The following is a 13,305-nucleotide window of genomic DNA, read 5'->3' on the forward strand; positions in this document are numbered from 1 at the left end:
CAAGACTATGTATAGTAAGGAACCAAGTGACATTCAGGGGCAGTGACAGAAGATTACAGTCACCACTGTTTTTTTGTTTTTTGAGACGGAGTCTCGCTCTGTCATCCAGGCTGGAGTGCAGTGGTGTGATCTTGGCTCACTGCAACCTCTGCCTCCCAGGTTCAAGCGATTCCCCTGCCTCAGCCTCCCAAGTGGCTGGGATTATAGGCATGTGCCACCACGCCCAGCTAATTTTTGTGTTTTTTTTAGTAGAGGTGGGGTTTTGCCATGTTGGTCAGGCTGTTCTTGAATTCCTGACCTCAGGTGATCCGCCCACCTCGGCCTCCCAAAGTGCTGGGATTACAGGCAGGAACCACTGTGCCCAGCTACTGCTGGTTCTTAATGCTTTTTCCTTCTTCCCTTCTTTTCTTCCATCTACAAAATGTAACTGAGTGTCTATGATTAGCCAGGCAAGCAGTCATGATCTAGGGACTGGAGGGGTGGCAGAAAAGAAAACAAAAACCCTGACCTCACAGATATGAGGAGGAATCACACTATAAACAAAATATGGTATGTCAGATGGATCTGTGGTCTGTGAGAAAAAGAGGGTGAGAGGATAGCAAGTGGGGGTGGGAGCAGGATGGCTGCAATTGCAAACAGGGTGCTCCAGGAAGGCCCCACCGAGAAAATGCTACTTGGGTGAAGAATGTGGAAGAGATGAGGGGAGGGACCAGGTGAATGGAAATCAGAGGGCAGCGCACTCCAGACAGAGCACCCCAAGAAAGGAGCATGGACCACACATCTGGGAAGTGCAGGCAGGCCACTAAGGGAGGGGATTAGGAAGAGGTCGCCAGTGAAGGCAGAGAGGGCAATGCCATGGAGGGCCTTGGCAGCCATTGTGAGAACTCTGCCTTTCAGTCTGAGGGGACCTGCACAGCAGTTTCCAGGAGGGAAGGAGGCCATCGTGGCAGTGTGGAGTGAGCTAGCGGGGAAGAGAGAGTGGGAGGCGCTTTGGGAGATCAGGCCAGAGACATAGGGGGCTGTTTCACATACAGTCTCCTCTGAGAAGAGAAACCTCTGGAGAGTTCTGAGCAAAGGATTAACAATCTGCTGCTTGTTTTCAAAGGACCATTCCAACTGCTGTGTTGAGAACAGACTGCCATGAGGTGGGGGCAGGAGCAGGGAGCCCAGTTATGAGCCCATTGCAGTAGGAATCCTAGGCTGCACAAGGTGGCTCCCACCTGTAATCCCAGCACTTTGGGAGGCTGAGGCAGGCAGATCATTTGAGGTCAGGAGTTTGAGACCAGCTTGGCCAACATGGTGAAACCCTGTCTCTACTAAAAATACAAAAAAATTAGCTGGGCGTTGGAGCCGGGGGGCACCTGTAATCCCAGCTACTCAGGAGGCTGAGGCAGGAGAATCGCTTCAACCCAGAAGGCGGAGGTTGCAGTGAGCTGAGATGGCATCGCTGCACTCCAGACTGGGCGACAGAGTGAGACTCTGTCTCAAAAAAAAAAAAAAAAATTTAAGATGGCGATGAAGCCCGGCCTGGTCCAGGATGATGGCAGTGTGGTGAAAAATGGCAGGATTCCTAGTATATTTTTCCCCATATTCTTACTGAGGTATAATAAACTCACCCTTTTCAGTGTGCAGTTCCTTGAGTTTTGACAAATGCATACAATTGTGTGACCACCACTCCAATCAATGCATAGGAGGGTCACATCAGCTCCCAAATTCCCTCGTGACCCTTTGGAGTCTCCCCTCCCCCAGTCACTGGCAACAGATCTGTTTTCTTTCCCTACAGTTGTGCCTTTTCCAGAATGTCATCAAAATGGAATCCTACAGTATGTGATCTGGCTATGTTTTCACGGAGGAGCCAACAGGACTCAATGACAGATGGGACATGGGATGTGGGAGGAACAGGAATCAAGTTACTCCAGTCTCGGGCTGAGAAATTGGAAAGCAGTGATGCCATTTGCCAGTTTGGGGAAGACTGTGTGGTGGGAGGAGGTTTTGGCGGTTAAGATCAGTTTGCCAGTTTGGGACCTCTGGTGACGGTGGCTGGGTGCTTTCAGAATTGAGCCCTTCCCTGATGCTCCTCACTGGACTCTGCATTCCACTGACTCCTGAGCATCCTGCCTGCCCTGCCTGGGGTCTTTCAATTGCTCACAGTTGAGCCTCAGCCCCCCAGCCACTCAGTTCAATCCTTTGATACTAAACTTGCCCTGAAAGCCAATTCTCCTATTTGCCACCTTAGACTTGGCTTGTCTTTTGGCTTATTCATTTTACAAACCATTACAGATATCTTTTGGGGACCAGGTGCTACACAAGAGGCAAGGGAGGAAGAAGAGTGTAGAAGAGGTGTCATGTCTCAGCTGGGTCTTTGATAATGCCTAGGAAGAGGTGGGTGACGATAGGAAGTGGGTCCATGGGGGCTGGCAGAGGATGGCCTTTCCAAGCAGAGCATGCTAAGTAAGGAGTACTAAGTCCAAGTTGCTTGGTGTGACCAGAACCCCAAATGCCCATGGGGTGGCAATGGTCTGGACCTAGAGCACCACAAGGAGGCTGGATTTCCTACTCAAGAACCCCAGAAAGTTGTTAATCAAGGGTGGAATCTGATCAGATCTGTGTTTTAAAAATACCTTTGGGTGTCAGCATAAAAGAAAATAAAGAAACCATAAAGGAAAAGATTGACATTTGACTACACAAAAATTTAAAATGTCTATACTCAAAAAAAAAAGAAAACCCACCATGAAGTAAGATAAAAGGCAAATCAAAATATAGCAGAAATTTTTGCAATGTTTACCTAAAAATTATAGATCTTGGTATATACACAGAGCTTGTAAATCAAAAAGAAGGTGAAAACCTTAGTAGAACAATGAGCATATGGGCCAGGCATGGTGGCTCACGCCTGTAATCCCAGCACTTTGAGAGGCCAAGGCGGGCAGATCACAAGGTCAGGAGATCGAGACTATCCTGGTGCAATCCCGTCTCTACTAAAAAATACAAAAAATTAGCCAGGTATGGTAGCGCATGCCTGTAGTTCCAGCTACTTGGGAGGCTGAGGCAGGGGAATCGCTTGAATCTGGGAGGCAGAGGTTGCAGTGAGCCAAGATTGTGCCACTGCACTCCAGCCTGGCAACAGAGTGAGACTCTGTCTCAAAGAAAAAAAAGAGCATATGGCCTATATATGCAAGTCCCAAGAGAAATTTGTAAATGAGCTATAAAAGCCGTTCAGCATCACTAGTAATCGACCAAATGCAAATGGCCGAAATGAGACACATTTTATATATCAGATTGCTAAAGTTTAAAAATTTTGTTACAGCTAGTTGAGGGCTCAGGAAAAGGGCCACCCTCGTGTTACTGCTGGTAGGAGGATAAATTAGCAATGCCTTTCTGAGGGGTAATTTGGCAATAGATGCAAAAACTTCTATTTTCTGAGGAGATAACCAGAGATGTAAGTATATCTTTATCATGTCTAATGGTATTCAATGCAATGTATAACACGCAACACTGCAAATTCTCTAACCAGGTTAGAGAAATCTGTGCAACTCCAAGATGATATAATAAGCGGATGAGGAGAATCAGGTTCTTAAATAATATTTCATCATGCGAGAAAACACTCATGAGCAACTTGCAAACCCAAAATGATTTCAGAACACTATGTTCTGCATGATCTCAAGTTTGTAGAAGAAATGTACATATACAGAGATGGAAAACAGATGGGAGTGATAACCCAAAATTTTAACATAGACTGCGCTGGGTGATGAGACTGCCAGTGATTTCAGTCCCTTCTTTACTTTCTAATAGTTCTATAATGAATATATATTACTTTTTTCATCATAAAAAAGCATCACAATAGGAAGAAAGAGTTCAGGTAACCCGAGCAGAGAGATCAGGTGGAAGGGCAGGTGTTACAATAATGACATTGGTAAGGAATTACTAAGGCCACAGACACATCACCAGTAGCACTGCCCCCACCCCCAACCCAACACTCATTTTTCCTAAGCTCTAGCCCCTTACTTTTTAGAGTCCTAAGTTTCCTCTGGCAGATATAATAATAGATGACTGGCTGACTGTTCAGGTCTTTTCCAGATTTAAAATTCCACATGTCTGCTAATATACCAATCATTTACCTTCCATTAAGGGCATTGATAATTCTGCCAAAAGACATCAAACCCCCCTCAAAGTCCAACAGAAAGAAAAGGTACGCTACAACAGCACTCCCTTAGATTAAACCCATTTATGAGACAAAATCAAATGCCATAAGGATTGGGCGGCCTATTATTAACAGCAACATTTAAAAACATTCCTGAACTCCTAGCAGGCACTTTAAAATATGTGTTTTTATTACTGTAATCTTTAAGTATATTTTCTGCGGCAGCCATTAGCCCTCCTGCTGTTAATGGATTGTCAGCATTTCCATTAGAAGTTCACTTTCTAAGAAATCTACAACTTGTCTACTGTAGTTTGAATCAAGCTCGTAGCTGAGAATATTCTGCCTGAGAGGGTGAAAGAACTTGAATCTTTAATGATAAACAATGGTGTCACACTTCATAAAATGCAATATCCATGCAAAATAACTCCCAGACTCAATTTGCCAGCTCTCTGATCTGTTTCTAGTGCATTTTGAAGGGTGGTTCCCCTGCAAAGGACCTGAATTCAATACAGTCAGGAGACAGTTTGTAATGAGCTTCTTGGGAAGAAAAGTGCTTTAGAAATATAACAAATAAGGAAGACCAGGCGTGGCATTTTCAAAGAGTAAAAGTATTTAAATTCAGTCTCTTATGGTATTAAGAGGTTTCCATTTATAAAGTTTCCCCCCAAGAAAATAATCCCATTTATAGTCCTGTCCATATGAAAGTCATTTTCTATTTCTCTCCTACAAAGTTTTCCCTTTTAAGAAGTACTTAGCATTTAGTGGGGCAATAAATGTCTTGACAAATGCCTTTAAAGGTTTCAGTATTTCATATGTATTCTGGTATATCTGCCAAAAAGAAATGAAAAAGTTCCTAGTACAACCTGGTTTGGCCCTCTTGTAAGCAGGATGAAACTCAAGGAGAAAAAAGGGCCCATGCTTCAGTTCTGGCCAAATCAATAAACAACTAATCCTTACATAGTGCCCGACATAGGTGCCAGGCACTGCTCTAGGGCTTTGAAGTGTAAGCCAGGCTGGGCACAGTGGCTCAAGCCTATAATCCCAATACTTTGGGAGGCTGAGGTGGGAGGACCACTTGAACCCAGGAGTTCAAGATCAGCCTGGGCAACACAGTGAGACCCCTCATCTCTACAAACAATTTTGAAAACTTAGGTGGGCATGGTGGTATGCACCTGTAGTCCCAGGTACTCAGGTTGAGCAGGGAGAGGGCTTAGGTGGGAAGATCACTTAAGCCTGGGAGTTTGAGGTTGCAGTGACCCATGATTGTGCCACTACACTCTAGCCTGGGCAACAAAGCAAGACCCTGTCTCAAAAAATAAACATTTTAAAAAATGAAGTATGAATCAATGTAATCCTCCTATGTGGCAGCTATGTTTACTTTCCCCATTTACTGATGCTATGGCTAAGGCCCAGAGAGGCAAATGAACTTGCCCCAGGCCACCCACCCAGGAAGTGACCTGCTCATGACCACCTCTCTTGTAATTAGCCAGTTTCACAGTAAGAAACTTTTCATGTTTACTCACATTTTACTTGTACCTGTGTTTAAGTATAAAAATTTTAGGTCAGGCACAGTGGGTCATGCCTGTAATGCCAGCACTTTGGGAGGCTGAGGTGGGTGGATCACTTGAGGTCAGGTCAGGAATTCGAGACCAGCCTGGCCAACATAGTGAAACCCCATCTCTACTAAAAATACAAAAATTAGTCAGGCATGGTGGTGAACACGTGTAGTCCCAGTTACTCAGGAGGCTGAGGCAAGAGAATCACTTGAGCCGGGAGGCAAAAGTTATAGTGAGCCAAGATCATGCTACTGCACTCCAGCATGGGCGACAGAGTGAGACTGTCTTAAAAACAACAACAAAATTTAAAAAAAAGATAAAAATTGTAAAAGCTGTCAAAGTCGCAGGTGGGAAATCAAATTCTGATTCACACACTGTGTTTTGTAGCACTTTTCTCAAAATCAAAAGTCTTAAAAATGAGCAGTGCAGGGTCCGGGCGCGGTGGCTCACGCCTGTAATCCCAGCACTTTGGGAGGCCGAGGCGGGTGGATCACGAGGTCAAGAGATTGAGACCATCCTGGTCAACATGGTGAAACCCCGTCTCTACTTTAAAAAATTACAGAAAATCAGCTGGGCATGGTGGTGCGTGCCTGTAATCCCAGCTACTCAGGAGGCTGAGGCAGGAGAATTGTCTGAACCCGAGGCGGAGGTTGCGGTGAGCCGAGATTGCGCCATTGCACTCCAGCCTGGGTAACAAGCGCGAAACTCCATCTCAAAAAAAATAATAATAATAAGCAGTGCCTAAAATTATGACGATTATTAGAAAAATACAAAACAGAAAATAACAAGTGTTGGTGAGGATGCGGAGGACTTAGAACCCATGCATTTCTGGAAGTGTAAAATTGTGCGGCCACTCTGGAAAACAGTGTGGCAGCTTCTCAAAAAAAAAAATTAAACATGGAATTACCATGTGATCCAGCAATTCTGTTTCTCAGTATATACCCAAAAGAATTGAAAGCAGAACTCGAACACCAGTGTTCACAACAACCCAAATGTCCATCAGTGGAATAATGGATAAAAAAAGATGTGATGTACACATAAAATGGAATATCATTCACTCTTCAAAAGAAAGGAAATTCTGACACATGCTACAACATGGATGAACCCTGAAGACATCATGCTAAGTGAAATATGCTAGCCACAAAAGGACAAATACTATATAATTCCACTTAACTGAGATACCTAGAGTAGTCAGATTTATAGAGGCAGAAAGTAGAAGGCCGGCTGCCAGGGGCTGGGGGCAGAAGAGGATAGGGAGCTCTTGCTTAATGGGTACAGTTTCTGTTTGGGATGAAGAAGAAGTTCTGGAGGTGGATGGTGGTGATGTTTGCAGGACACTGTGAATGCAACCATTTAATCCTGCTAAACTGTACACTTAAAATGGTTAAAATGGGCCCGGCATGGTGGCTCATGCCTATAATCCCAGCACTTTGGGAAGCCGAGGCAGGCGGATTACCTGAGGTCAGGAGTTCAAGACCAGCCTGGCCAACATGGCGAAACCCCGTCTCTACTAAAAATATAAAAATTATCTGGGCATTGTGGCGGGTGCCTATAATCCCAGCTACTTGGGAGGCTGAGGCAGGAGAATCGATTGAACCTGGGAGATGGAGGTTGCAGTGAGCCGAGATCACGCCACTGCACTCCAGCCTGGGTGACAAAGCAAGACTCCATCTCAAAAAAAGGGGTCAAAATGGCACATTTTATGTTTATGAATATATTTGTCACAATTTTTTTTGAGACAGAGTTTTACTCTTGTCCCCCAGGCTGGAGTGCAGTGGTATGTTCTTGACTCACTGCAACTTCCATCTACCGCCCAGGTTCAAGCGATTCTCCTGCCTCAGCCTCCCAAGTAGCTGGGATTACAGCTGTACACTACCATGCCTGGCTGATTTTTGTATTTTTAGTAGAGACAGGGTTTCACCATGTTGGCCAGGTTGGTCTTGAACTCCTGACCTCAGGTGATCTGCCTGCTTCGGCCTCCCAAAATGCTGGGATTACAGGCATGAGCTACTGTAACCGGCCACCAGCTGACATCTTGGCTACAACTTCATGAGAGACCATGTCACAATCATACATCTGGGCTGCTTCCTTATTCCTGACCCTCAGAGACTGTGAGATAATAAATGTTTGTCATTTTAAGCCACCAAGTTTTAAGGTAATCTGTTCCCACCAAAAGCTAACTAATATAGCCATGGACACCACACTTTCCGCTTGCTGAGAAAGCCTAGAGACAGGAGTAGAGTAGAGGGCTGAGAGTGCCTATCATAAATGTAGATGGCCTTGTCACAAGTACAATTCTGGTAACTGGCATTGTTCCAGGCCTTAGAGGGATGTTGGTAGACCTCAGTTTCTCTACAGCAACACACCCTGACCAAAGGAAAATGAAGCAAAATGACTGCATCATGTGGACATTCCTATTGTGAATGATACAGGGATGACCAGGAGAAACAGACTAGCCCCAGACTTCATCCTGTGAGACCATGGGAAAGGTTCATATTCTAATTTTTTAGGCCCTTGTCTATATCTATATCTTTCTGTATAAAATGGCTGTAGTACTATGTTCTTGTGTGATTAAAATGGGTGTGGGGAGGCCAAGGCATGTGGATCAATTGAGGTCAGGAATTTGAGACCAGTCTGGCCAACATGGTGAAACCATCTCTACTAAAATTGCAAAAATTAGCCAGGTGTGTAGTAGCACATGCCTGTAGACCCAGCTACTTGGGAGGCTGAGCCAGGAGAATCACTTGAAGCCAGGAGGCGGAGGTTATAGTGAGTCAAGATCACAGCATTGCACTCCAGCCTGAGCAACAGAGTGAGTGAGACTCCATCTCAAAAATAAATGAATGAATAAATAAATAAATAAAATGGGTAGAATAAATGTGCAAGGACATTGAAAAAACAATTCAACCTGCTATACAACTTTTAGACAATAGCATCATCTTCATCTTCTTCACCATCATCATCACCATCACTACTTTCTACCCACAGACAGAGTGCAAGGGTTTCAATTTCATATTGCCATCCTTGATGTGAAAAATGAGGTCACTTGGTGAGACTTAAAGACTATGGCCAGGCATGGTGGCTTATGCCTGTAAACCCAGCACCTTGGTAGGCCAAGGCAAGAGGGTCTCTTGAGCCCAGGAGTTCCAGGTTACAGTGAGCCATGATCATGCCACTACACTCCAGCATGGGCAGGAGTGAGACTCTGCTTTAAAAAAAGGCTATATAGGCCAGGTGCAGTGGCTCACGCCTATAATCCCAGCACTTTGGGAGGCCGAGGCGAGTGGATCATGAGGTCAAGAGATCGAGACCATCCTGGTCAACATGGTGAAACCCCGTCTCTACTAAAAATACAAAAAATAGCTGGGCATGTTGGTGCACGCCTGTAGTCCCAGCTACTTAGGAGGCTGAGGCAGGAGAATTGCTTGAACCCAGGAGGTGGAGGTTGCAGTGAGCCGAGATCATGCCATTGCACTCTAGCCTGGGTAACAAGAGCAAAAAAACTCTGTCTCAAAAAAAAAAAAAAAAGACTATATCACAAGGAGCAAATTCAAATGTTCCCTGGGGCCAGATGAGCTGCATAAATGTATGAGTCAGGTTAGGGAAGGGGGAAGGAGCAGTGTTGCGAGGTGTGACTATGGCAAACAAGAGCTCATGCTTTCCCTAAAATAAATTTTAAAACATTGTTGAGGGCAAAGCACACTACATCTGAGTACTGAATTTGATCCACCAAACACCATGTTGTAATCAACTCTTGTACCTAAAACCATAAGCAATAAAAGGCTAAGGCTATCTATTTATTATCTGTGTAACACACACACACACACACACACATATGGGGTGGGGGATTTAGGCTTTATCATACATATCCTTTGCAGATGCCAGAGGTTCTGTGAATAAGTCTTCCACATACATCCATTCATTCATACATTTATTTAACCCAGAAACATTTATGGAATACCCCCTGTAAGTTACATACTATGCTGCATACCAATTTTATTGTACCAGAATTTGTATCTTAAGTCCTTCTATTTTGTGCCTTTCCAAGTTTGGGTTGTTTATATCAGTACCGTATTTGCTGGTAACACAGATCCTCTATTTTAAGAAATGAGTTCCAGTCCCAAATTTACAAATAAAGAATTACTATAATAATAGCATATTCACGAAAAGAAAATTACTTATCTTGGTGTTTAACATCCTTGTAACTATTCCTGTATTTTTAATGTCAACAGAAAAAAAGTAATGTCTTAGTCTGGCTGATACAGTAAATTAATGGTAATAACAGTTTTGACACTAATAGCAAGTTTTAAAAAGAAAAACCTCCAGTCTCTGAACTGGGTTTCATTTCTTAAAAATCACCTTGGCTCACTGTCATCAGACTCCCAAGAACAATTCCAGCTACTATTTCACCTTCACTGGGAGCCTGAAATGACTAAGGTCTATAAATTTTTTATGAAATTACACACACACACACACACACACACATATATACACACATATACACATATATACACACGTACACTATATACACATAGACATACATACACATATACACATGCATATACACACACGTATATGCACATATATACATACACAAATATACACATGCATATACACATATATACATATACACACATATACATATATATACACACACATACACATATATACACACATACATATACATATATACACACCTATACATACATATATATACACACACAGATATATATATAGATTTTTTGAGACAGAGTCTTGCTCTGTCACCCAGGCTGGAATGCAGTGGCATGATCTGGACTTACTGCATCCTCCGCCTCCTGGGCTCAAGCAGTTCTCCTGCTTCAGCCTCCTGAGTAGCTGGGACTACAGGCACATGCCACCACAGCCCGCTATTTTTTTTAAATTTTTTGTATTTTTAGTAGAGACAGGGTTTTGCCATGTTGGCCAGTCTGGCCTCAAACTCCTGACCTCAGGTGATCCACCCACCTCAGCCTCCCAAAGTGTGAAATTATATTTTTTCCTGCCTTTACTCACTCCAAATGGAGAAAGCATCTACCCCCTTGAGTTACTATACCAGCTCTTATCAGCAGAGACACATTTCTGAGTCCCTGTAAACAAATGAATACCCACATGGTTTCCTTAAAAACCACTAGCTGTTTTTTCAGACCCTGAAAATTAGTTGTGAAAATGTGAACTATTAAAATACACAGGAGACTAAATAAGAAATATCAGACCATATGTCATAGAGACCAGAGAACAGGTTCTGTACTTTGTCTGTCCTTACGTTCTTCCATAGTGCTGTGCACAGATAAGAACATTAAGAAATGTACCAGGAATTAAATGATCTGAGCTCAAAGTTTTAACAGGCCTGGGGAAAATGAAAACGAGCCCAGCCCTTGGCTCTTCTACCCTTGCCAGCTCCTTCTAGGAGTCACTGAGGGCTCATGCAGCCCTTCTAAACTTTCTACCCATCTCAGACTCAGCCGATAGGACATGGTTAGCCTATAACACCCACTTCTATAAATAATCACTTAGAGGACACCAGGTGTTAACCAAAGCATCTGTCCCAACTTCCCAAACATTGTTCCTTTTCTAATACTAATTGAGTGTGTCACTTTTAGATAATCCTATAATGAATGAGCTCAAACAAGCAGTGGTAGCAGTAACAACCCATCAATAAAATAATTAAGTCAAAGTGGATTTTGTTAGCGATATCTCATATTATAATAGGGAATCCAGGCTACTTAAAATCAGAGAAATCAAATGGAATTATTTCTTTTTGCTGTAGAAGGAAAGTTCATTTTTAGTATCTCTTTCATACAACCCTCATCGACCCTTTAGCATCTCTAAAGTAAACTTTCGGTATCTCTTTTACAGACCACTCGTCAACTCTCGTGACAATACTCATATTTACTTGGGAAGGGCATGCGCAACAGAAATACCAATAAAGTGCCAATGAAGGTTTCCAGCATTTTCTTTTCCCTTTTCATAGTTATCATTCAGTGTTGTCTACAGATTTTAGGCAAGGAGACACTCTACATTCCCTCTCAGTTTTAAGATTCAGATCATGGCCTCAGTCCCCAAAGACTGTTGTGCCTTATCCCAACACTTGCATGCCATGAAAAACCAGGGGAAAATCAGGGCACGATGGGCACAGATGTGGGACAAATTCCTACTGCTTCTCTCTCTCTTCCAACCAGTAAAAGAGGAGGGCTCCTGACAAAAACTGACTGATGTATTACATTTCTTTGGATTCTCCTCCCCAAAACATAAATGCCAGTAGTTGATCCAAGAGCTCATCATCCATGTCTTGTAACACAAGCTCCATGCTGCCACTAACCCACTTCACCTGTACTCCCGAACTTTCATCATCTCCAACTGGGAGACTGAGATGAGTGACAGCATTAATACATGAAGTAATAGACACTCAATGATCACCCAAATGGCTTATGGCTTACAAGCTCTGGATAAGAAATAGAAACTGAGACCAGACCTGGGTTTGGGTGCTGCTGGGTGCCATATTGATGGGTAAAGCAGAAACTCAATAAGGAAGTGACACGGACTTTACATCATTCAGGCTGACGCCCAAAGCAGAGGGCACGTAGTGGAAATGAGATAAGAGGCACCCTCGAGTGGCTCCATAAAAAGGACAATAAACTGAAAACACTCACCATTGTGGGATCAAGTGAAATAATTACATACCCATGCTCCATCAGGTCCAAACAATTCTAGGAAGTTGCCAATAAATTCCCTTGACTTCTCTTCCCACTTTTGAATTAGATCATGGCTCTTTTCTTCCACTCTGTTCACAAATTCCTTTGACCTTTCCTCCACATTCTTGACTTTTTCCTTCATTTTGTCCACCTGGTTCTGGAAACGGTACCTCTTCTCCTGGTAAAAGTTTACAGAAAAAAAAAAACAGATTTATCCAAGAGGACATGAGGGGGATCAATCATTCACATTAAAGTTCGTGTTTTATTTCAATTTGTATTTGTTCCCAACCTAAAGAGTCAAGATGTTACCATTTCCCAAGAGCTAGGTTGATAGGAGGGCACATGTCTTGCAAGAAAAGTCATCTGCCATTAATCCATTTGGATATATAAAGGGAAGCACCAGTGGTTTTAATATCTTCTTTCTTTTAAATGTCTTTGAGTTGGATTCACTTATATAAGAGGAGACTAAAAAACACACAGCTGTCTTCTGTTCTGGGTAGATATTGGGCATATAACCCCATTCAATTCTGCCAGGACTTAGATGAAAGTATGAATTATGCACAGTGACTGTTCAGAAGCTCCCTGAGTTCTCTGTTTTACTGGGATATGGTTAAAACAATATTGCTTGAAATAAGTGGGCCATTGACTGGGCCTTGGAACTTGTGTGTTATACTAAAATTTCCACTGTAATGATATTTTCCACTACGTTAATTCAACTGTATTGATTTCCTTGGTGGTGATGAAAGCTTTTGTGCTGATAGTTTCTCTAGACTCAGATTTTGTTCTTCTTATAAGTCTTTCTGCAGCAATGTCTACTTATGTGCTTGGAAGCCATCATATGCTGGGCAAGTCACATGTCACCTCTAAACCTCAGTTTTCTCATCTGAAAATGGGGATA

General features: G+C 43.0%; 1 protein-coding gene across 4 annotated transcripts in view; it reads right to left on the reverse strand.

The window, feature by feature from the left end:
• The window catches only part of PCYT1B (phosphate cytidylyltransferase 1B, choline), a 110,363-nt gene that overhangs the window by 4,640 nt on the left and 92,418 nt on the right, over positions 1 to 13,305 (reverse strand). For all 4 annotated transcript variants that reach the window (XM_078363401.1, XM_078363403.1, XM_078363404.1 and 1 more), the window contains one exon: positions 12,397 to 12,585. In XM_078363401.1, the coding sequence (XP_078219527.1) occupies positions 12,397 to 12,585 (189 nt within the window). The remainder of the gene's footprint in view (positions 1 to 12,396; positions 12,586 to 13,305) is intronic.

This window comes from Callithrix jacchus, chromosome X (genome assembly GCF_049354715.1).
Source record: "Callithrix jacchus isolate 240 chromosome X, calJac240_pri, whole genome shotgun sequence".
Lineage (NCBI taxonomy): Eukaryota > Metazoa > Chordata > Mammalia > Primates > Cebidae > Callithrix > Callithrix jacchus.